We start from the raw sequence: 24,434 nt of genomic DNA on the forward strand, positions 1-24,434 counted from the left end.
GGCAAGAAGAGACGGTATTTTCATTTGGAATTTGTAAGGGGTTGGGTTGCTTAAGTTACTCATGGTTGATATTTCTTCACTGTTGACTTCTCTACATGAAAATGTGTATGAATGTAGTAGGTATGTTCCTAACTTTTACTAAGTTTAATGAACTCAGCTTAACAAACTTAATTCTCCTTTGGTATTTGTATCCAGCTATTTGCAGGACTGGGTCAATGTGTGAGAATCAGAAAATAAAAGTGACTGTAAACAAGTAAAATTGATGAACCAGTTTTTACTGCCCAGAAAGAAATGTCAATATTGAAAAACTGAACTTCAGTTTTTCAATTTTTAATAACCTCATAATTTAATAATAAAATAAATGATGTGACACAGATGAGAAGATGTGTTATTACTTAATATAGTTACTTTGAAAGCCTCCCAGTAACATAAAAATGGTGGCTTTTGTTTGTATCTTTCAGTTCTGTGTTCCAGTAAGAATTCCAAAATGTATCTGCAAATATTCAGGGCATGCAATGGAGAGAATGCAATTTTTTATTTTCACCTGCCATTTTATAGGCAGAAGTTACTGCATTTGGCCTTTTCCTGTTCACATATGTCCTGTTTGGTTTAACTGGGTAGAAGTAGATTGTATGCGTGCAGAGAAATAGCCAATGTCCAGCACGATCTCCTGGAAGCAAGGAGCCACTTCCAATAGGCACCGTTAGGCTCTTGTGCTTTGCATTAGCACTGAGACCCTATGTCTCCATGAAAACAGAGCCTTCAGTCCCTCAGAGTCAATGCTGGTAATAGCAGCTTATATGTCAACAGTTAAAATTAACATTGAAAATCTTGTGGCCTCCTCTGTGAGATCCTCAGACCCAGATTCATGGCATCCTTCATTGATCCACCTGCAGGTCCTTTGCTGGAGGACAGCCCCACGCTGCCTGTCCTCACCACCTCCAGCGATGCGTTCCCATCAGTCATCGCCTTTGACTCGGGTCTATCAGTTGTGTGGCTGCAAGCTCAACCCTGCAAAAAAACATTTCTTGTGTGGGATCAGTGAGCTCATGGGTCGTTGTGACATTGTTAGACCTGACGCAACAGAAGTAGTGGGATTGTGCAGCTCAAGAGAGGGTTGAGCGGGACCACTCCCTTCCTCTGCTGCTTGCAGATAGATCAAACTAAATGCATTGTCAAATTGTACCCAGGAGTTAGAAGAACAGTTCTTTCTAGCCCCTGAAACAAAAGATAATGATACCAAATAATGATAAAGGATCACAGATCGGAGGGAAAGGAGGGGAAAGAGCAAGAGAAGGATAAAGGCAGTTGGAGGTATTGCAGGGAGAAGAGAGAATAGTGAAGAGGGAATAGCTAGAAAAGCAGGAAGAGGGAGTAGAGAAAAATTGGGAGGTTATATATTGACAAATAGTGGCAGCAAATGCAGGTAAAAATTAGGAAACACCTTTCCCTGGAGGATGAGCATACCATCGTCGGCCTGCAAAGGTGATGCTTCAGTCTCAAGAACCACCACTTCTCTCTTTCTGGGCAGAAGTGAAGTGCCATTGCTTTGTGAGCGGTCCACAGTAATAACCTGGATTCTGCAAGCCAGAACCTTTGCCCTCCATGAGCGCTGCCTGGGTGAAGCGGGGAGGGAAAGCTGCAGGCACAAGTGCCCGTCCTGCGAAGCATCTATTGCTGAACAGGCACAGCCCTGAGAGCCTGGTGAAAAGTCCCTCTGAAAAGGAGCTGGCGTAGCAGTGAGTTTGCCATCGCAGGATGTTGGTTCGTAAGTGGGAGGCTAGTCTGGATGTGGCTTTCAGAAACCCTCAGTCCTGAGGTCACAGGTTTCATTTTGCTGCCGCTCGCTGCTTCCCCGCGGGGCAGCCCGGATCACCCGTAGTTCTCTAATGTCGACAATAGGTGGGGCTGGAAAAGCAGGATGGCCTAGGGCTCGGTCCTCCTCTATACCAACAACGGCTTCCGTGCTGAATCATTGCCAGAAGTAGGTATTACTTAAATTCAGTGTGATTCAGTTCCCTCAGCTGACTCTGAATTTCTGAAATCTCCGTACAACTCTTCCTGAGATCATTCGTGTCATTCAAGCCTCAAGAGCTGGGAAAGGTTTATAATAGCCGTGTATTTTCTGTGTGTTTGAGAGCAGCTTCCTACAATGAATTGGTTTTGTTTTGTTTTTTTCTTTGTCATTAGGGACTTAAATTAGTTATCTACTTAATTCGTATTGCATTTAAGAACTGTGGGAAATGAGGGTACGCCAGAAGTCCCACTAGTTGAGACACAGATCTGAAAGTGTTTCCTGTCAATCTGTTTTTACAGCTAAGAAAATCCTTGGTTTTGCTTTGTTTTCTGCAGCTATTTGATGCTGTCAACTGCCTGGCAAAAGAGAATGCCCGGTTGCTTGTGCTGGGCCGCAAGCACATGCTGATTAACTCTTCAAATTGGAAAACGGAGATTATGAAGGAGATGCAGAATAAGGCAGACTTCTTCTTTGCTGAAAATATGTAAGTTTAAGAAAATCGCTAAATGTAATGGAGATCAACACCTGATTTATGTGCATTTTAAATCACTATAAACAGTTGTAGTTTTTGGTACCATTACTAATATCTCCAGCTCTGTGTGTGTGAAAGAGAAACACATCCCTTGCTATACTTGTTTCAAATATTAAAAGTTGCATTATGAAGAATTTCATCACTTAGAATCATGTTGACATCTGTATAGTTTATTAGGATTTATAAGTGTTAAAACCACTGCCAAGACCACAGTGGCCTGAACTTACAGAACACCCAACAGCATCAGTGCACAGTCGTGGTCTGCTGTGCTAGCCCTGCAAAGGGAGGAGGTGAAGTTCCCACCTGGCCGTTATGGCTTGGTAGCCTATGAGCGTGGAGAGTCGGGAGCACTGAGCTCCTCGCTGCTCCCGGAGAGTATTTCTGTGAGTGGGAACAGACCCTCTGCCTCTCTAATTTAAGAAGCACAACCTCCCTGCTCGTGCCCAGTCAAGCCTGTCCTTGTCACTAAACTAGGTGCTTGCCTCTGCCTCAGTGTCCCCTCTCCTTGCCCTGCTTTCCTCATATAATGAGTCTCAGTTTTGCTTCAGTTCTAGCTCCACCTAGTCTCCATTTGAGTTGGCCACTGTTGATCCTTCACTTCGCTGTTTTTTCTGTGATCCCAGTTCCGAGAACTTCTAAGTTCCTTGTCCCAACAGCTGGTCCATGTCTCTTCTGTCTGCCTCCTTGTTTCAGATCTGTTCTCCCTCATCCCCTCTTCAGTTCTGGCTCTTGTTCTCTTTGCTGTTGAATCGAGTTGCTTTCTTTCCTGCTATCTGGGCGCCAACAAAGGGAACTCTGTTACCCCAGGTTGGAAATCCTCATTAAACTCATGTTTTGTCACTTACTATTACAATAATCCACAGCAATGAAAATGTGGTTTCAAGCAAAGTTCTGCTCAGCTTCTCCAGGTATAGGGTATCTTATAAATGTCCACTATAAATGTGCTTTCAGGGATTTTTCCCTAAAATTGTTTCAGTTTAATAGCAGCTAATGTTGAATATTTTTCCCGAATAATCATAGTACCTTTGGGGAGTGTGTTTACCCTTGTAAAGACAAAGATTCACAGATTTGTGCTGTTGCCTGCGTTACACTTCATTATCAGTTGTGATGATTGTTTGTATTCCAACAAAGTTTTGGGGGTACCCTTATGAGTTTTAGCAGTTCTGTTCCACATAGCACTGCTAAGTTATGTGGCAAAAGATTATACTGTTGTATTATCAGATTGTGATAGGGGGGAAGAATGCTCTGTGTAGCATGCAATTAATTTTTATTGCACTCTAACTTTTGGTGCCCTGTGGTGAGCAGAAGGTCTTTATTTTACCAGGGAACTAGAGCAGTGGTGGGAATTTTCAGTGTTGCTGATGAATAAATCTCAGATCAGCAGTTGATTCATTTCTTGCAACTGCTTACTGCCATGTGAATGACATCTGTCTTTTCCATTTGTTTTGTTAAGCTCTGAAGATGATGCCTTCTTGTTATATGCCACTCTTCGATCAGGCAAGCATTGCAAGTTTGTTACTAGAGACTTCCTCCGTGATCACAAGGCTTGTCTTTCTGACAGTCTGATGCGTCAACTGTTCCGTAAGTGGCAGCGTGGACACCAAATAGTGTTTTCTGCTTCTGCAGGAGGAAAGCATATAAATTTTTTGGTAAGTTTTGTGCTGCAATCAGAAAGCACACAGAGTATACTCATTAAACATAGACAATTTCAAACTCTGGAAGCAAAAAGATTCTTGTTGGAGTCTAAGAAATGGATTTGTACCAATGCGCTCAGAAGTCCCACACTTACTGAAAATTCACTGTATTCACAAAGCATGCCACAAACATGAAAACTGTGAAAAAGACCATAAATGCTGCCGCGATGTTTAAAATGTAAATGCAAATGCATGTTTGTGTATACAAATCTTTCCATTGCTGTAAAACATAAGTGCCAATGTTTTTTCATTTATTTTAAACTTTAAAGTACCTTATTCTCCTCCGTAGCACTGTTTTAAAATATGATGCTTCTAATTGTACAATAGAATTTCTTTAATCTTTATTTTAAAGAAGCAGGAAAATACAGGTATTTGAGTATTCACTGTAATATTAGCCTAACATATGTGTTAAGTTTCATGAAGGAAAGCCTGGAACAGTCAGGTTCATAGTCAGTATTCTGCTGCAGAAATTACAGTCTTCCAAGCACAGTATCATCTTATAGCAGAATACTACTGCTATTGTCTAGGAGACGTATCCTTGTGAGCCACTAACAGTACATGAACAGGAGTGTAGCTGTTTCAAGATTTTTCTAGGAAAAAAATCATCATGTGACATTCCATTTCATGCAGTTTTTTGTTACCTGGTCTGTCTGCGTTGTTATTGCCTACTTAAAGGAATGCTGCGCCTATGCAGATTCATTTTCTTGCTGCTCTGTTCAAATTGTAAGACAATATTAATCATTACAAACAGACCATAGAGATACAGGCTTACAAGAATGACAACCTTTCATTCAGTGTTGCCGTGTATACATTTCTTTTTATGGAATCAATACTGAATGTAGGGTTACCTGAGTAACACAGCTTTAGCTACACTTGTTCCTTTCTTTTGTATGAAAAGACTAGCAATTTTCACATCTTAATTCCCATACAGGTGATTAGGATGACTGACATTCCCAGTCATGGCTATCTTCTAGGTCATTCTGGAAGTTGTCATGGAAAAGCAGACTTCCAAGACTGTGAATGGACTCTTCCATACAGAGTGATAGTATGTTCTGAGAATCATAATTGCCATTTCTTTTATATTTGTGTTATGTGTGTTGAGTTAGTGTATCTGTAACATAATAGACCAGAATAATAGTTTATTAGATTAGTTCGACTAGATGCTTTTGAAAGTGCTAGTGATAAACCCTTTTCTTACATCGTCCTCAGCACAGAGCAAGTCAGTTCTGTAAAGAGGTGCATTGGAAGAGCAAACACAAGATGTCATTAATGTCCTGAATCCTATCAGTTCAAGCCTATAAACTCCACATCCTGAGTTAATTCCCATATGATTTCATTTAACTGAACAGAAAAACAATCATGTTGCCATTTCGAGAAGTTGAATGCATGATGTTCAAATCATTAGTATCTGGTGGAGATTGAAGGCAGAATTTTAACCATTTATAATGACTCCTAGACCACAAAATACTAAAAGATGTTCTAGTTTTTCCTCCAGTACTAAAATTTAGAATTTGTTTGGTGTAAGGAAATAAATGAGAGTTGTTATAGAGATGAATCTATGGAGATTTATAAGGTAAGTGTTGGAAGTTATAACTCCCTATAACTGGTATTTTAGTAATATATTGTGTAAAGTCTAAAAAAATGTTTTTATCTGTCTTTATCCAACAGCCTGCTTTCTGTTATGACTGTGTGGTACAGACTACAGGTGATACATGGCATATCCCCTATAAGAACACTTTTGAGGAAAAATACTCATATCAAGTACCAAGAAAATGGCTCTGCATTCAACAGAAGTGATGAAGAATGTAATTGCGTGAGCTGAAGCTGCTTTTTTTGTTTTGTTTTTTTTTTTCCAAATCACTGTTGCTGACTAGGACAACTCAGCAGTACAATTGTGGGATTAGTGCGTGAGGCCTATAACTAAAAAAAATTCAGGAACTGCATTTTGTCAAAGTCATTCCTGCAGTAAATCTGTTAACATCAATGGTGGTCCAGCAGGGATGAATTAGGTCTATTATTTCCAACTTTACAGGTGATTTCTGTAGCCTCTCAATGCAATTTGAATTAAAACTTGTTTTTCCTCTTGGATTTTCAGGTTCTATTTTTTTAATCTTCTCTTTTTTTTTTTTTTTTGCTCAAGCTTTTAGTCTACACTGAAATGCATGAACTCTGTACTTCAAAGAAATTAAGCACAACTTCCAAAGTACCTTCAAACTGGGCACGGCTGACCTTGCAACAGTGCCGCACGTCTATAGCCAATAAACGGAGCTAACAGGGCCAAATGGTCTGTTTACCGTTTGCCAGACACACATAGCCCTAATACTTCCTCACACTAACTAGAATTCATTTGATCACATAGGATGCAAAAGATTTGTTGTAGCAACAGATCTTAAGATTTTGATTGGAAGTATGAGAAAACAACCAGTGGGACATTGTGTGTGGCTCTTTCACACTCTTAAATTTGCTGCTTCTGACAGGATTTCAGGTCACCGGAATAGTTTGCTTATGGAAATGCATGAATTTTCTAAACTAAAATTAATCATAACTAGAAATTCTTACAGGCAGTAATAGGACAAGACTGAATTTTGTACAGGTATTTTTATAAAACCTATCCAAGTTATAAATAAAGCAAGAAAAATAGTGTAGATGACATGAAAAGTGTTCTAAGTTATTATTTATAAGTGTTTGTGTAGTGAATGTGTTCATTTATTGCACTTACGACTTTAATGCAAACTTTTCTCCCCCAAAATCATGGAAATGCCACATTAATCTCAGACGAAAGATCATGGTTTTGTCACATTTGTCTTGCACACTGAAAAATCCTCAGTTTGAAACTGGGCTTAATCATACAGATCTTTTTGTATAGTATTTGCAGTTCTGAGCTTTTGCAGTGTCCCATGACAAGCTCCCTCAGGAGCCTTAGCATTCAGGCATTCTTCCCTGCTTCCCCCCCCCCGCCCCCCCCCCCATCAAAGAGCTCTGCTGACATGTTTTGTACTCCGGGTTTGTAAACCAGCAGGCGTGGTTTGCATGCAGTCATGTCCTTCACGTGCTGTGCAGAAAGCGTAGAGCAGCTGGATACCTCTTCAGGTAACCTAGAACCTTGGTATTGAATTCATCATGTTGGTAGCATTCATCACAGACCCCTTCTCTGACAGAACATGCCAGCTGCCGTATGTCATCTGCTTTCTGGAGTCTGCCAGGGAAAGCAGAGAGATTGGATCTTCTCTTGCTCCTCAAACCGATTTACTTCTAATTTGTCAGAAGATTGTTTTTGCAATACTGTAAGTCAAAGAACTGCCACATCTCCTTGAAAATGCAAATACCGCTTTGTTAAAGTAAGTGTCTTCTCCTGTACGGGACTGCTTGGTTAGCAGCTGTTGCTCTGTGTGAGGGTTACTTACCCTCTGTGTGAAGTTCCGCAACAGCATAAGCTGATCCGCATCAGTGCTGTTACAGGCCCAGCTTGGTACTAGCTCTGGGGGTCGTGCAATCCTCAGCAATTCAGAGCTGAGTCAGCTGAATGCAAACCCTTTAAAAAATGAGTTTTGGCTAGGTCAAAATTGGCGTTGTACAGAACTAGCACCATTTCACAAGTACTGGTACCTGTGTGGGAGAGGGGAGCTGAAATGTCAGGCTGCGGAAGGCGGGCCCCTGCACCTTGAGGTTATCCATTTTGTTGCGAGACATGTTCATCCACTGCAGTTTGTGTTTTACCTCACCCTGGTCATTAACAGACATCCATAATATCAACATCCAGCTGGAATAGATGCGTCCTGTACTTCCTTTTGACTGAGAACAGACATGTCCCTAGTCAATCACTTGGGTTTCATCTCCAAAGCTGTTCTCGCAGAGATACCATAATACTTTCTAAATAGTAACACTTCCTAAGTACACACTCTTGGTGTATTTAGGGGAAGATGGAACAGAATCTGGAATTTACAACAGGACGATGTCCCAACATTAGCATGGGAATTGTTGTGACTTCTTTTTGTTGCCTTATGTTTGCTGCTAATACACTTTACTGTAGATCCCTATAGGGAATTAATGGCCTCCTCCTGGAACCAAAGAGGAAACATTAGCGATCAGCCTACAGACTTTTTCAGTTGCATACCACCTGTTCACATAGACAGACGCGGTCTCCAGAGGCTCGGTTCTGTCAGAGGTTAATTATTTTCATTTTATTTAAGATATTTGTGAAATAACATTCCTTTTGTGTTGCTGTAAGTCTTTACGTTTCAGAGTACTGAAACAGGGAATTTAGAGACAACAATGAGTATGAGGACTTGCTCATGAGTATGTAGAAGGAATTCTGGGGGGTTTCATTGGCAATAAACCTGAGACCCTAACCAAAGCTTACTGGCATCTACCCGCAGATTTGCTTGGCATCTACTACTGCTTATACAGTGGTATAGTAAAAATCCAAGGATTTTTAATGTCTGTCTGGTAATAGTTTATTAGATTGGTGGCTCCATGCCAAATGACAGAAAGGCAGGTCCCCCAAACGCTGCAGGAACTGGTACCCCCGAAACCCTGGCAGTGGCACTGACTGCCCTTCGCTAGCAGGCTGGGTGAGTGAGGAGGAGTCGGAAGGAACGAACGAACGCGTGGCTCAGCCTGCCGCGTGCCACGGAGACACGCTGGCAAGGCAGACTTGAGGAAGGCTGAACTGATTGAGCCTGTGCCGTAGCTGTTTTGTGAACAGCTTCATCTTCCCCGCTCGCGCACTCGCTCATCACGGTGTTAAAAACATGTCAGTGAGAACAGTCGTCCTCAGGATCCTGCAACACAGCCTTGGACTCTCTTGTGCGGTTGATCAGATGTGATGAAGACTAAACCAGAAATGTGTGACTGCTCTTCTGAAACAAAACTGTATTTTGGAAACTGACAAAATTGCTACATAGATGGAGAAAATTTCTGGAAACTCTGTCCTGAAAGTAGCATGGCTTCCACTCTGTCATGTGCATGGTATTGAGCAACTATTACTCTTTCCTCCATCTAAGTCAAATACTGAATATTTGATTCCAAACACTTAAGTACTTTCTCGGTTACTTTTAGGCAGCCTGGCTGAGTGCTTGATAATTACTTACATTTTCCCATCCCCTTTTTTTCAAGGGAAAAAAAGATCTGACATTAAACTCCACTGTTACAGAATATAAGAGCTTTGTACGTGGAAGGGCTGAGGTTAGGAATCCTCAGCCTGGAGAAACAGAGCTCCTAAGAGACACAGAGGTGCTAACAATCATGAGTGTTGCAGAGGGGATGCAGAGACATCGATCGCTTGCTGTCCCTTCCAGCACAAAAGTGGCAGCAAACTGTGCTGGCAGATAGAAGGTTCCAATAAAAGATGAGGTTTCAGATGAAACCACACAACGCGTCATTACACTGAGCAACTCTTTGCCGCGGCGTGTCATGGGTGCAGGAAGTTCACATGAGGGAAGTTCAAGGGGAGACCAGCAAGGGTTATCCCATAACCGGGCGCTCCCTTTGCCTCAGGAAGTGCCTCACTCCAGGCGGCTGGAGCCTGGGGCAGGATTCGGGGAGTGCGTCGCTGGAGGCTCCCTGCGATCTCAGTCCTTCTGCATGGGCACCCGCTTTCAGCCACGGCTGGAGACGGGGCACTGGGCTGCGCAGACTCCCTGCCCGACCCAGCAGAGGTGTTCGTGCGTTCTTGTGTTTTGTGTTCCGGTGCTTGCATCACCGCTCTGAACGGGTCACGTCTGCCTGCAAGGCGCTTCCCTAGCGAAGGGCACAAACTCTCTGTCTTGTGATGTGTAGCGAGACGCTTCATCCTCCCATAGCGTTAAAAAGCAAGGAAAAGTATTCTGAAAAATTCAAGAAAGCAGACTCTTAATGCATGAAATGCATCTGTAATCTGCTAGTTCAACAAAGAGTAAACTCATATAATAATAATAATCTATTAAAATAGAGGTGTGGATACCGAAACACAGCTTTTCCAACCCTTTTAATAACCGACTTTAAAAAAAAGCCTTCCCACAAATAGTAGGGGAAATCCAAGATGCTGAAAGGCAAGAAGAGCATACATTCACCAGTTTAAATTTGGGGAATTTCCCTTTGTACTGGACACTGATAGGAAGTTAAGTCTCAAGCATCCCATTGCAATGCAGCTGCGGCAGCGGTTACACATTCCGCGTACTCAGACATCTTTTGGAGGTCGGTGTACTTCTCCGCTTTAGAATGGCACTCACTGAAGAGAACACGCGGGAATGTTTTGTTTGGTAAATTAGGAGGGGGTTCGGGTTCCTGGCTGGCGGCACGGCTGACCATGGGGCTTTTCTCCAGTTTTCTGGTATTTCCGCGCGCATTCCCTAGCGCGCCTCCAACGCGCTCGAGGTTCTCCACGAACCAGCAATCGTTCATTCCGCTCCCCCCGCGGGGGCTGCCGCTGCCGCGCCGCAGTGGTCGGCACTCAGCTCACGACGGAGCCGACATGTCGCGAGAGCGAACCTCGCGGCTACCCCTCAGCCGCCAGGCGGGGGGCGGCGCCTGCGCAGTCAGAGCGCGAGTGCGGCGGCCGGCCGCCCTACTGCGCATGCTCGGCAGCGGGGCTGTGGCAGGGGAGGGAGGCGGCGGGGTGGGAGAAGGGCCGCGGCGCTCGGGCATGCGCAGTGGCGGAGGTGGGGTGTGACGGTATGCGAGCGACGCGTGCTTCGGCGCCTGCGCGGAGCGCGTAACCCGGAAGTACTCCGCCGGGTGCCCTGTCTGAGGTGGCGGTGGGGCCCTGCACGCTGCGAGCCCCTCGGCTGCGCCGCCGCCCCCGCCCCCGCCATGTCCCGAGGCTCCAGCGCCGGCTTCGACCGCCACATCACCATCTTCTCGCCCGAGGGTCGCCTCTACCAAGTCGGTGGGTGTCCGGCCCCGGGGGTGCTGCCGCTGAAGTGCCCCGTCACGGGCCGGGCCTGCCCGCGCCGCCGCCGCCGCTTCCCGCCGAGCGGGGCTGCAGCCGGCTCGGAAAGCCTCTGCCGAGCCTCGCTGCCTTTGGGGAGGGGGGAATCGTGGAGCCTGCCGTGGCCGGGGAGTCTGGGTTCCCGCCCGCCTGGTCCCGCGGTGCGCGGGGGAAGCCTGGCGCAGCTGCGGTCCCGGTCCTGGGGGCCTGTGGAGGGGATCCTCACAGCTTTGCGCCAGGGCGGGTCTTTTCGAGTGTCCCCTGCCGCGGGGAGGGGCCTCCTGCGATTTCCCGGTGTTTGATTTCGGGTGGTTGAAGACCAGATGGACAGCTATCCAAGAAGCTGTCTGTTCCCCTGTCACCATTTAGAGCAGGGCGGCAGTAAGCAGAGTGGCAGATGTTTATTTCAGTTTATCTTGCCAAGCTTAGGAGCATTGTGCTTTGGAACCTCAGAACTACAATAGCTGTTAGAAATGGGACTTGGCCTGCCTCGAACCCTGCATGCCAGAGTAACAAAGTCAGTTTGTGGAGGTAACCCATGCTCTCTCTTCTTACACCTGAATGCTACGTGTTCTGCATATCATGGCCTGCGAGACTGCAGCAACCATCCTTTATTTGGAGGCTTAGAGTCACAGAATAGTTTGGGTTGGAAGGGACCTTTAAAGGTCATCTAGCCCAACACCCCTGCAGTAAGCAGGGACATCTTCAACTAGATCAGGTTGCTCAGAGCCCCATCCAGCATGGCCTTGAATGTTTGCAGGGATGGGGCATATACCACCTCTCTGAGCAACCTGTGCCAGCATTTCGCCACCCTCATCATTAAAAATTACTTCCTAATAGCTAGTCTAAATCTACTCTTTAAATCTACCAGATGCTGCAGAAGAGCCTCATGGTGCTCCTTCTGCAGAATACTCTATAACAACGTAGTCAGCTCGCAGTCTGGCGGGGCAGTTCATTGAGAGTACTCCTGAAGGATCCTCACAAGAGGGCCAGATGAATTCTTTTGACATCATCCTGATGCCGTCTTCCCCTGGAGCTTGGCAGCTCTTCCCCAGCTGCAGTGGCTGCACTGCACATGCATTGCACAGCAAGTCCATGCATCCACCTGTCCTCCAGGAAAGGAGATTGCTGGGACCAGACTGTGTGAATTGTCCGTGGTAGTCAGTAGTGTCTCTTGTGTCTCTGCTCTTGAGTTTTTGTCAGGAAGGAGTCTATGTGGAATAAGCTTCGTGGGCAGGTGGCCCAGTCTCGAGCAGTCCTTTCTCCAAGGAGCAATGAGGAAAGTGCCTGTGTGTAGGTGTCTGTACACATGTAGAAAGTTACCTGTACTGGGTACCTACATACAGGTGCTGTCTTATACCTGGAGTGTGTATAAGGCTTGCCTGCAGCTTGTGTAGTAACCTTTATACATATATGGATGGTAGAGGCAGCACTTCTTCACACAGCGTGTCAATGGCTCTCTGATGGAAGAGTCATGGGCTTCAACCTTCCGTTGCCATTAAGACAGGCTGGTTGGTCTGTGTCGCCTTTCTGGCTGTTTCTCTGTTGCAGTACTGCTTGTTGGGAATGGTTTCTGCATGCTGTAGCAAAGAGGAAACTAAGCCTTGGTTTTCTGCCTCGTGAGTATATTCAACCATTAGGTTAATGTGTGAGAAATGTGCAATACCTCCCTGTCTTTTACCAGTGTGTTAGAAGCAAGTATCTGCATGTGTATTTGAGAGCCTCTGCATGCAGCCTGAAGCTGTCTTCAAAGATATTTTGAGTACCTATGTGCTAAGGAAGAAAAATACGTAGGTGTGCATCGTTAACTTCGGGCAAGTATGAGCTTACTCTACCCACAGCCAGGCTGATAACTCAGGCATGGTGCCACACCAGCATCTCTGTTGGCCAGCATCTAGCCACAGCGTGGTCAGAAAGCTCATGTTTGTTTGTGGTCAAATATCCAAATCTAGCTTCTTTGTTTCTTTCATTCTTTTTGAATCCTGTACACTCTTGTCCATGTGCTGGAGGCAGATTAGCTAGGTGCTGTTGAGGGTGGGCACAGATGTGTGTTACATTACGGCTGCCTTAAGACTTGAGGTTTTTCTGGAAGGTTTTCTGGAAACATTGAACAGAGATTTCCAGTGTACTGATATTGGACTGAAATGCCTGTGCTTTGCCTTACATCTGTCTTCTGCTTCTGAAGCTCAAAAAGCTCTTGTGTCATTGAAATAATATTGTATTAGAAAAGTGGCAGTTACTCCGTATATATTTCTTGTTGCTGTGGTTAAAATCCTTCAGAGTATCAGTGTCCTGTTACCTATTAGTTCCAGTCTTCAAAAGTGGTGTTTCATGTAAGTGGAATTTTGGGAGGTGAAGAGAATGGTGATGCTCAAATTTCTGATTGTTCTAACATATTTGGGGAACAGCAAGGGACTACTGTTTTCAGAAATAATGTGTGCGCAGTGCTACTGAAATACTTGCATAGCAGAAGACAGACTTAAACACCACTAGCAGTATATGTATTTGGATTTCATAGATCATAGAATGATTTGGGTTGGAAGCAACCATATAGATCATCTAGTTCCAAGTTCCAACTCCCCTGCCGTGGGCAGGGACACTTTCCAGTGGACAAATTTGCTCCAAGCCCCATTCCACCTGGCCTTGAACACTTCCAGGGAGGGGGCAGCCACAGCTTCTCTGGGCAACCTCATAGTGAAGAATTTCTTCCTTATATCTAATCTAAATCTACCCTCTTTTCAGTTTAAAGCCACTACCCCTTGTCTTATCACTACGGGCCCTAGTAAAAAGTCCCTCTCCAGCTTTTGTGTAGGCCCACTTCAGGTACTGGAAGGCTGCCCAAAAGTCTCCCCAGAGCCTTCTCTTCTCCAGGATGAACAACCCCAACTCTCTCAGCCTTTCCTCATAGGAGAGGTGTTCCATCCTCCTGATCATTTTTTTGGCCCTCCTCTGGACCCGCTCTAACAGGTCCGTGTCTTTCCTGCGCTGGGGGCTCCAGAGCTGGATGCAGAACTGCAGGTGTGGCCTCACCAGAGCAGAGCAGAGGGGCAGAATCACCTCCTTTGACCTGCTGTCCACGCTTCTCTTGATGCAGCCCAGGATGTGGTTGGCCATCTGGGCTGCAAGCGCACACAGAATCACAGAATCACAGAATCACAGAATAGTAGGGGTTGGAAGGGACCGCCGTGGGTCATCTAGTCCAACCCCCCTGCCGAAGCAGGGTCACCTACAGTAGGCTGCACAGGATCTTGTCCAGGCGGGTCTTGAATATCTCCAGAGAAGGAGACTCCACAACCTCCCTGGGCAGCCTGTTCCAGGGCTCCATCACCCTCAGAGTGAAGAAGTTCTTCCTCATGTTCGGACGGAACTTCCTGTGCCTCAGTTTGTGCCCATTGCCCCTTGTCCTGTCACTGGGCACCACTGAAAAGAGCTTGGCCCCATCCTCCTGACACCCACCCTTCAGATATTTGTAGGCATTTATAAGGTCCCCTCGCAGCCTTCTCTTCTTCAGGCTGAACAAGCCCAGCTCCCTCAACCTCTCCTCGTAGGGGAGATGCTCCAGTCCCCTCACCATCCTTGTAGCCCTCCGCTGGACTCTCTCCAGTAGCTCTTCATCTTTCTTGAACTGGGGAGCCCAGAACTGGCCGCAGTACTCCAGATGAGGCCTCACCAGGGCAGTGTAGAGGGGAAGGAGAACCTCCCTCGTCCTACTGGCCACACTCTTCTTGATGCACCCCAGGATCCCATTGGCTTTCTTGGCAGCCAGGGCACACTGCTGGCTCATGGTTAACCTGTCGTCCACCAGCACACCCAGGTCCCTCTCCGCAGAGCTGCTCTCCAGCAGGTCCACCCCAAGCCTGTACTGGTGCATGAGGTTGTTCCTCCCCAGGTGCAGGACCCTGCACTTGCCCTTGTTGAACCTCATCAGGTTCCTCTCTGCCCAGCTTTCCAGCCTATCCAGGTCACGCTGAATGGCAGCACAGCCTTCTGGTGTATCTACCACACCTCCCAGTTTGGTGTCGTCAGCAAACTTGCTGAGGGTACATTCCAACTCTTCATCCAGGTTGTTGATGAAGAAGTTAAACAAGACTGGGCCCAGTACTGACCCCTGAGGGACACCACTTGTCACCAGCCTCCAACTAGACTCAGCGCCGCTGATGACAACCCTCTGAGTTCTGCCATTCAGCCAGTTCTCTATCCACTTCACCGACCACTCATCCAGCCCACACTTCCTCAGCTTCCCTAGGAGGATATCATGGAGACTGTGTCGAAAGCCTTGCTGAAGTCAAGGTAGACAACATCCACGGCTCTCCCTTCGTCTACCCAGCCAGTCATGTCATCGTAGAAAGCTATCAGATTGGTCAGGCATGATTTGCCCTTGGTGAATCCATGCTGACTACTCCTGATAACCTTCTTTTCTTCCACTTGCTTCATGATGGCCTCCAGGATAAGCTGCTCCATCACCTTTCCCGGGATGGAGGTGAGGCTGACCGGCCTGTAGTTCCCTGGGTCCTCCTTCTTGCCCTTTTTGAAGATTGGAGTGACATTGGCCTTTCTCCAGTCCTCGGGCACCTCTCCTGTCCTCCAGGACCTCTCAAAGATGATGGAGAGTGGCTCAGCAATGACATCCGCCAGCTCCCTCAGCACTCGTGGGTGCATTCCATCGGGGCCCATGGATTTGTGGACATCCAGATCACTTAAGCGATCCCTCACACAGTCCTCCTCGACCAAGGGAAAGTCGTCCTCTTTGCAGGCTTCTTCTCTTACCTCCGGGGCCTGGGATTCCTGAGGGCCAGTCTTAGCACTGAAGACTGAAGCAAAGAAGGCATTCAGTAGCTCTGCCTTCTCCGCATCCTCTGTCACCAGGACACCCACCTCATTCAGCAGTGGCCCCACGTTGTCCCTAGCCTTCCTTTTGCTGCTGATGTAGTTGAAGAAGCCCTTCTTGTTGTTTCTGACATCCCTTGCCAGCTTCAATTCCAGGTGAGCCTTGGCCTTCCTCGTCGCATCCCTGCATGCTCTCACTACGTTTCTGTACTCTTCCCAAGTGGCCTGTCCCTCTTTCCACATTCCATGGACCTTTCTCTTCTGCCTGATCTCTGCTAGAAGCTCCTTGTTTAACCATGCAGGTCTCCTGCCTCCTTTGCTAAATTTCTTTCTCAGGGGGATGCATTGCTCCTGTGCATGGAAGAAGTGTTGTTTAAAGAGCGACCAGCACTCATGGACCCCCCTGCCTTCGAGAGCCCTGGCCCACGGGATTCCTCCCAGTAGCTCCTTGAAGAGGGCAAAGTCAGCCCTCCTGAGGTCCAGGGTTTTGATCCTGCTTATCGCCCTGCTTCCTCCACGCAGGATCCTGAACTCGACCATTTCATGGTCACTGCAGCCGAGTCTACCTCCAGCCTTCACATCCTCCACCAGTCCCTCCTTGTTTGTTAACACGAGGTCCAGCAGCGCGCCTTTCCTTGTTGGTTCCTCCACCACTTGCATCAGAAAGTTATCATCGATGGTCTGTAGGAACCTCCTGGATTGCGCCTGCCTAGCTGTATGGTCTTCCCAGCTGATGTCAGGGTGGTTGAAATCCCCCATGAGAACCAGGGCCTGTGACTGTGAGGCTGCTTGCAGCTGCCTGTAGAAGGCCTCATCAACCTCCTCCTCCTGGTCAGGTGGCCTGTAGTATACACCCACCGTAATGTCACCCGTGTGAGCCTGTCCCTTAATTCTAACCCACAAGCTTTCAACTCGTTCCTCATTTGCCCCCGGGCCAAGCTCAATGCATTCCAGTTGCTCCCTCACATATAGAGCAACTCCCCCACCTCTCCTTGTTGGTCTGTCTTTCCTAAAGAGTCTGTAGCCATCTATGACAGCATGCCAGTCATGCGAGTTGTCCCACCACGTTTCTGTGATGGCGACCAAGTCGTAGCCGTCCGGCTGTATAATGGCTTCCAGCTCCTCCTGTTTATTGCCCATGCTACGTGCATTGGTGTAAACACACTTGAGCTGGGCTGTCAATCAGCATGACTGCCAGGTCATGCTGAGCTTCTTGTCAACCAGCACCCCCAAGTCCTTTACCTCAGGGCTGCTCTCAGTCCATTCTCTGCCCAGCCTGTATTTATGCTTGAGATTACCATGACCCAAGTGCAGGACCTTGCACTTGGCCTTGTTGAACTTCATGAGGCTTGCACAGGCTGTCCTGTCAAGGTCCCTTCCCTCCAGCATGGGCATCCCTTCCCTCCAGTGTGTTGACCGCACCACAGAGCTTGGTGTCTTCAGCAAACTCAGTGAAGGTGCACTCAATCCCACTGTCAGTGTTGCTGACAAAGATGTTAAACAGTGCCGGTCCCACTACTGACCCATGAGGAACGTCACTCGTCACTGGTCTCCGCTTGGACATCGAGCCGTTGACTGCAACTCTGAGTGCGACCATCCAGCCAATTCCTTATCCACTGAGTGGTCCATCCATCAAAATCATGTCTCCAATTTAGAGACAAGGATGTCATATGGGACAGCATCAAATGCTTTAAACAAGCCCAGGTAGATGATGTCAGTTGCTCTTCCCTTATCCACCAAGGCAGTAACCCTGTCGTAGAAGGCCACCAAATTTGTCACGCACAGTTTGCGCTTAGTGAAGCCATGCTGGCTCTCACCAGTGACCTCCTTATTTTCTATGTGCCTTAGTGTAGTTTGGAGGAGGATCTGCTTCATGATCTTGTGGGACACAGAGGTGAGACTGACTGGCCTATAGTTCCCCAGGTCTTCCTTTTCACCCTTTTTAAAAATGAGGGTGATGTTTCCCCGTTTCCACTTAGTGGGAACTTCACCAGACTGCCATGATTTCTCAAATATGATGGGTAGTGGCTAAGCAACTTCATCTACCAGTTCCCTCAGGACCCGTGGATGCATCTCATCAGGTCCAATGGACTTGTGCACCTTCAGGTTCCTTAGATGGTCTCGAACCTGATCGTCATATACAGAGGGTGGTTCTTCATTCTCCGAGTCCCTGCCTTTTCCTTCTGTGACTTGGGCTGTGTGGCCGGAGCACTTGCTGGTGAAGACTGAGACAAAAAAATTGAGTACCTCAGCCTTCTCCATATCCTGGGTAACCAGGTTTCCCATTTCCTTCTGGAGAGGGCCCACATTTTGCCTAGCCTTCCTTTTGTCACGGATTTGTTATACTGTAAGAGCCCTTACACTTTTTGGTTTGTCTTTTTGAAAACTGAGTATTGCAGGTGGTAATAGGAACAGAGCGAGAAGAGACTGCAGTTCAGCAAGCCTGGTTGTCAGTACTCATGAGCAAAAATAGTTTGTGAAGGCACCTATTTCTCTTCCCACCTAAATGTCACAGAACCACAGAATGACTGAGGTTGGAAGGAACCTCTGAAGATCATCTGGTCCAATCCCCTGCTCAAGCAAGGCCACCTAGAGCCAGTTACCCAGGACCACATCCAGACAGCTTTTGAATGTCTCCTAGGAGGGAGACTCCACAGCCTCTCTGGGCAACCTGTACCAGTGCTCGGGCATCCTCGCAGTGAAAAAGTGTTTCCTGATGTTCAGACAGACCCGTGTTTCAGTCTGTGTCCATTCCCTGTGGCCCTGCCACTGGGCACCACTCAACAGAGCCTGTCTCTGTCCAGCTTCTTCACACCCTCCCTTCAGGTATTTATACACATAAATAAACAAGTGTTGCAGAACCCTGGCCTGGGGCTTCAAGCATGACCAGTCTGTGGGCAGTGCTGGCTCGTGTCTCGCTGGGTTCTGTGCTTTGCTGCAGGCTAGCACTGATCGTCCCAGGGAAGGTAAGTGAAGAGGTGAGCGAAGTTGTGCATCTAGAGGAGAGAAAGAGAGAACATTCTTTATGGCATGTTTGGGCAACCAGTAAACGCTCTGATGCCCGAGAGTAATAAATATAGTGCTGTAAACACATGGCAACCAGCCGTTGCACAGCACTGACTCATCAGGTTGGATGTCAAGATCCTGGTATTGCAAGATGCGTGTTTTCTTTTTCAGATTATTCCTCTCCTGTTGTACAGTCTCTTCCATAGATCTGAATGCAGCTTTCAAAGCAGCTGAGTTGCTTGCTCTCTTTATTTTAGAAGATAGTTTTAGCAGTTTGCTGTGCTGTTGGCTAGACATGTTCTAAATTCCAGTCTTAATCACATAGCTAACAAAAAATTCATCTGCATTTAGCTAGTGTCTGAAACTTCCCTCTCCCAGCCAGATATTAGGAAATTCTGAATGTTTATCATGTATTGCTCGATAAACAATTTTATAATTGTGAGGCTTTTCAAATCATTAATCAAGGAAAATGTATTTCATGGATCGTATCAGGTAAATCGTAATTCGTTACATTTATCTGAATAACGCTGTTTAGTTGGTATGTACCTAGGTTTAATTTTAAAAAGTTAATAAAAGCATTGCAGTGGTTGAATGTCAAGTCAGAAAATGTGGTGGTGCTGTTAAAATCCATCTTCTGTGCCTGGTCCATCATTTCAGCTGTCATCTGTATCAGTTAAAATATACAAAAGAAAACTACGTCCTAGAAGTGGTAATAATGTCTGAAATACTGAAATTCTGCATGTTAAAAAATCTTCTGTAAGGTTTTACAGTTACTGTAGGTTAAGGTTGGACCATTTTGGTCAAGTACAGAACAGCCTCATCATTTTAAAACAAATTCTGTTGCTGTTAAGCATTCTAACAGAACAAAAAGGCAAATTATTAGAAATATTTGAAGGAAGCAGTGGTATTGGTTTTGTGAAGAGAGTCAATGACTTAATTCCCATCAGCAAGTTCTTGTGTGCATTGTACTAAAGACCTAAAAGACACAAAGTATTGCATGAATATTGAAGTATTAAAAAGGCCAGAACTTGGTTTGATTTCTGTGTTGAAGAGAGATGTGTCAGTTATTTGTACTAATGTCTCTTAATGGTTTTCTTTAACTTTTACATATTTTTCTAGAATATGCTTTTAAGGCCATAAACCAGGGCGGACTTACATCCGTAGCTGTTCGTGGGAAAGATTCTGCAGTAATTGTAACACAGAAGAAAGTACCTGTAAGTAGTCTGCTTCTGAGGGAGTGACTGGAAGCATGTGGGAAAAAGGATGGGGGTGAGACTCTGCAACCTGGGTGTTATATGTATTAGCACTGACATACATTGCTGTTTGAATTGAATTTCTTATCGTTCTGATTATTACGAGTTCTAACTCCATTCAGTGCTCAGTTGTGTATTTCCTGATCAAGTACTGTAATACTGTTTTTTTCTGTAGCTGTCAAAGAGATAAAGCTAAAATAGGGAGTTGGGCCTGCTGTCCTTTGGCATACGTACATTACTCTGGCTTGCAAGGGCTGAGTTGTCCATAGTCAGTTTCCTGAATTCTTTAATTCCTACTCAGAAAATGTTATACCAATAGCATGCAGAACAGATTTTCAGGAGTGTTTCAGTACAGTGGTGGTGTATTGTTGACAAAGGGGAAACCCCTTGTGTTTGAAGGGCAGCATGCAATAAGAGCACAAGTTTTTGTTTGCATCTTCTCAAAGTTTCTTCAGAGGGAGAAGGACTTTGATGTTGGTCATGCTCTTGCTGTCAGCCTTTTCCAGATGTTTGAGTTTTTATCTTCCCTATTCTCCTGTTTATTCCTTTGAATACCTGTAGCAGTAAATAGTGGAGAGCCTGAAAGACAATTTTTAGCTGTTAGTTGATTCTTTTGGGCTCTTCTGTAGATACCAGAGCATCCAGAGTCTTATCTTTTTCTGTACTTGAAGGGCAGTATTTAGATTATTATAGATTATTTATATTTCCTCTTTAGGACAAGTTACTGGATTCCAACACAGTGACTCATTTATTCAGAATTACTGAAAATATTGGCTGTGTGATGACAGGAATGACAGGTATTTAATTCACCATCTTTTTAAGTATCTGAAGTGTGTGAAATTTTTTATGTGGTTCACCAATTTTGCATCATGTAGAACAAATAAGTTTAGCAGATTTGTTCTGTTCAGTCTGGTTTTGGCGTACTTATCTAGTTCTGATGTGTGTATTTAAGACAGCTTAAAGTTGTACCTGAAATTTGCATTCTCAAGCAGTGCTAGTAATAAGTGTGGGACATGTTCAGTGAAATTAATGGTACTTCTTTCTGCCTAGCTGACAGCAGATCACAGGTGCAGAGAGCCCGCTATGAGGCTGCTAACTGGAAGTACAAGTACGGCTATGACATCCCTGTGGATATGCTGTGTAAAAGGATTGCAGATATTTCTCAGGTCTATACGCAGAATGCTGAAATGAGGCCCCTTGGTTGCTGTAAGTATAGTGTATGAAATTAATCTTTTCTGTTTCTTGTCTAAGCTTGCAACTTCAAGTATAAGAAATTCTTGCCTATTTTCACATTGTGTGAGGTGTGGATGTAACTGAAGGAGTAAGAGGGACGGATGGCCAGATGATAACACGGTGTTGGAAGTCTGCAGCTGGAGCCATGATTTTAACATTGACTCAGCATTTAAATTGGAGTAAATGATTTAGCCTCTTTAAAACATGTGATAATATTTCACCATAGTTTTTGGGATCTAGTCTGTTTGCCCTGCACAATGATGTCTGTGAACGGGAGATGTTCTTCTTACTGGCGTCTCTGTCTCAGTAAATGTCACTGTTAAAACAGGCATGTAGAGAGTGCAATTATGCCTGTGCAGGTTTTGTGGCTTTTTTATCTATCTAGTATGTACGGGACCACAATCTGCATAATTTTTGCTCTTAACTGTGATACATATAATGTAGAGAAGAAGTGCTTAAAAATATTTCACTTGCAAACATTTCTACACCAGTCTTATAATAGCAAATGCAGCGTAAGTAAAAAAGCTGTGTGTGAGGATGTTTTTTGTAGATATTCCAGGTCATCTGCGTGTTCTGAGGTTGGTTCTGATTTGGTTTTTCTCTTACATTTGGCTGTGAGCAAATTATAACTGTACTGTTAGGCTGTCCGGGAACTGAAATAAAAGACAATGTTTCCTCAATTACTTTTTCATTAAACGTTTTGTCTGGGTTTCTTTCTGTTTGCTTGTTTGCCTTTTTTTTTTTGTCTTTTAAGGAGAATAGTTTCAGAATTGATGAATCACTTCTCGTAATCATAGTAGGCACTAGCACTTCTCACTAATGTTCGGGGTTGCACCACAGTTTCCATGATGGGGCAATTTTCCCATGCTTGTAATGTTCAGGAATGATTGTTTGTTTCTTCCCTTGGCATTTCCCATGCTTTGATACTACTGGAAAGTGATTTTTCTTTTTTTAACACATGACTAAAAATGTATTGTTCTTAACCTTTCTTTAAAAATATGATGGGAAATTTTTTTCTGTTGGAGTAATAGCTGCTCAGAAGCGTATCAGCTATAACTACTAGTTAAAAGTTATGCAAGTGTGTAACAGGAAAATAATTTAAAACTTGTTTTGGTTTTTTTTGCAAGTGTTGGCTTTCGAGTTATTTTTAATATGTATATTGAGACTATACAACTGTAAATCTACAAGTGTGGGTGATCACAGATGCTTTTCAGTGACGTGACCAGTTTGTGTTACTTGAAGTCTGTCCAACTTGAAAGCATTTAGTCAAATGGTCTTCAAAGACTCAGTTTTATGTTCTGATATTTCCAGATTTCATCTCAGATTTTTTTTTTCCTTTAAAGAAAAGAGGAAAAAGGATGTAATGCAGTGCTTTTCAGGATTACAGTTGAGAAATCTAAAGTTGATCTTTTAATATTTTCATTAATTTCAACGTGTTTGTAGAGCTGCTTTCTGGTAAAAGGCACATGAGAATACAACTATTGTTTACACTCTTAAAATGCCATACATACACAGGAAGTGGCTGGGTTAACTTTGTATTGGGATTAAACATTTGTATTTCCTGACTTTGTGGTTCTCTACGCGCTGAGCATGGCAAAAATGTTTCTGTGTTTAAAGAGTAGCCTTCTTTGGGAATTATAAAAATCTAGTTTGCACTAAACTGAGATGCGCACGTGGTAATGAGGTGCTGGTAAGAAATGGGAAACTGGAGATAAAGAGGAAATTGCAGCTCTGGGTATTGGACTGGTTCGCAAAGATGTGCTGCTGTGCATGCACATGTCTCGTGGGAGAGGAGTATCTGTTCTGTTCTTCAGCTGAATGAAATTGATAAAATTGCGGAAAGAAATAAAGTAACAAATTTTCTCTTCAAGGTATGATTTTGATTGGTATTGATGAAGAACATGGCCCTCAGGTGTACAAGTGTGATCCGGCAGGGTACTATTGTGGATTCAAGGCCACAGCTGCAGGAGTTAAACAGACAGAGTCAACCAGTTTTCTTGAAAAGAAAGTAAAGAAGAAATTTGATTGGACGTATGAACAGACAGTAGAGGTAGGCCAGCACAAGGAGATAAAGATTTGTTAAAGTATTTTTGATGAATATGCTGTATGTAGGCTTGCGATATAGAGCAATGCAGTTAGGCATTTCCTGTTTTCTTAACAGTTCTGTATTGTTGCCAGAGCAAGTCTAGCTATTCCAACCAGAAAATCTTTTGAAGTTGTTTTGCAAGTGTTTAAATAGTCATCTAATTTGCTTTTTTTTTCGCTTGACATTAGCTGAGACAGAATCTTTAATTGTAGTACTCCCATGTTAGCTGGTGGTTGGCTACTGCGGTGCATGGTTCTGGGGATACCAGTACAATTTTCATTTAGTGGCACTTAAAACAATCTTCATGTTAGAAAGCATTTCAAACAGGACAGGGTAGTGCTTGTGTGTCAGTTGAGTAAATATAACACCAGTTGTTACGCCTACTGTGAAAACTGTTGTTCAAGGCCCGTTATAAAAATGTATCCTACTTATAAAATAGGTCAATGAACTTATTTTATGGTCATCCTTAATTTTTCACTTACACTGTAGAGATACCTCTAAACATTCCTCTTCCATGGCCACCTGTTTTTCTTGCCAGGCCTTGTTCTTCTCTCCTAAGGTGATGCTTTCTGCATCACAAGATCAGCAGTTGAAATGAGGAATTCAATAACCTAAGCAACTGACTCCCCTGTGAGATTAAACAGAGTATTCTGTTAAGATCCCTGGGAATGCCAAGCAGTTTCAGACCCTCAGCTGTATTACTTCCAAAATCTACATTACTGAGAAAGTACCGTGTATATCTTAATAGGTACTGATTTCCTTAATACGTGATTTCTTTAAAGAGAAGATCCTGAGAGGGTTAAATAATTGTAGCATACTGAAAATGAATCTATTTGAAATTCCCTCACAGGTCCTTTTTTATCCTGGCTAAGTAATTTT

General features: G+C 44.7%; 2 protein-coding genes across 6 annotated transcripts in view; both read left to right on the forward strand.

The window, feature by feature from the left end:
• The window catches only part of PRORP (protein only RNase P catalytic subunit), a 55,044-nt gene extending 48,160 nt beyond the window's left edge, over positions 1-6,884 (forward strand). For all 3 annotated transcript variants that reach the window (XM_075425541.1, XM_075425538.1, XM_075425539.1), the window contains exons 6-8: positions 2,353-2,501; positions 4,003-4,198; positions 5,912-6,884. In XM_075425541.1, the coding sequence (XP_075281656.1) occupies positions 2,353-2,501; positions 4,003-4,198; positions 5,912-6,040 (474 nt within the window). In that variant the 3' untranslated portion in view covers positions 6,041-6,884. The remainder of the gene's footprint in view (positions 1-2,352; positions 2,502-4,002; positions 4,199-5,911) is intronic.
• The window catches only part of PSMA6 (proteasome 20S subunit alpha 6), a 242,834-nt gene that overhangs the window by 215,190 nt on the left and 3,210 nt on the right, over positions 1-24,434 (forward strand). Inside the window, exons 1-6 of one of the 3 annotated variants that reach the window (XM_075425331.1) lie at positions 11,028-11,108; positions 11,580-11,681; positions 20,103-20,197; positions 20,952-21,033; positions 21,287-21,442; positions 23,341-23,519. In XM_075425331.1, coding sequence (XP_075281446.1) covers positions 11,624-11,681; positions 20,103-20,197; positions 20,952-21,033; positions 21,287-21,442; positions 23,341-23,519 — 570 coding nt within the window. In that variant the 5' untranslated portion in view covers positions 11,028-11,108; positions 11,580-11,623. Of the gene's footprint in view, positions 1-10,915; positions 11,109-11,579; positions 11,682-20,102; positions 20,198-20,951; positions 21,034-21,286; positions 21,443-23,340; positions 23,520-24,434 lie in introns of those variants that run through there. The other 2 variants (XM_075425330.1, XM_075425332.1) reach the window with 2 other exon arrangements.

The sequence above is a fragment of the Opisthocomus hoazin genome, chromosome 7, assembly GCF_030867145.1.
Source record: "Opisthocomus hoazin isolate bOpiHoa1 chromosome 7, bOpiHoa1.hap1, whole genome shotgun sequence".
Taxonomy (NCBI): Eukaryota; Metazoa; Chordata; class Aves; order Opisthocomiformes; family Opisthocomidae; genus Opisthocomus; species Opisthocomus hoazin.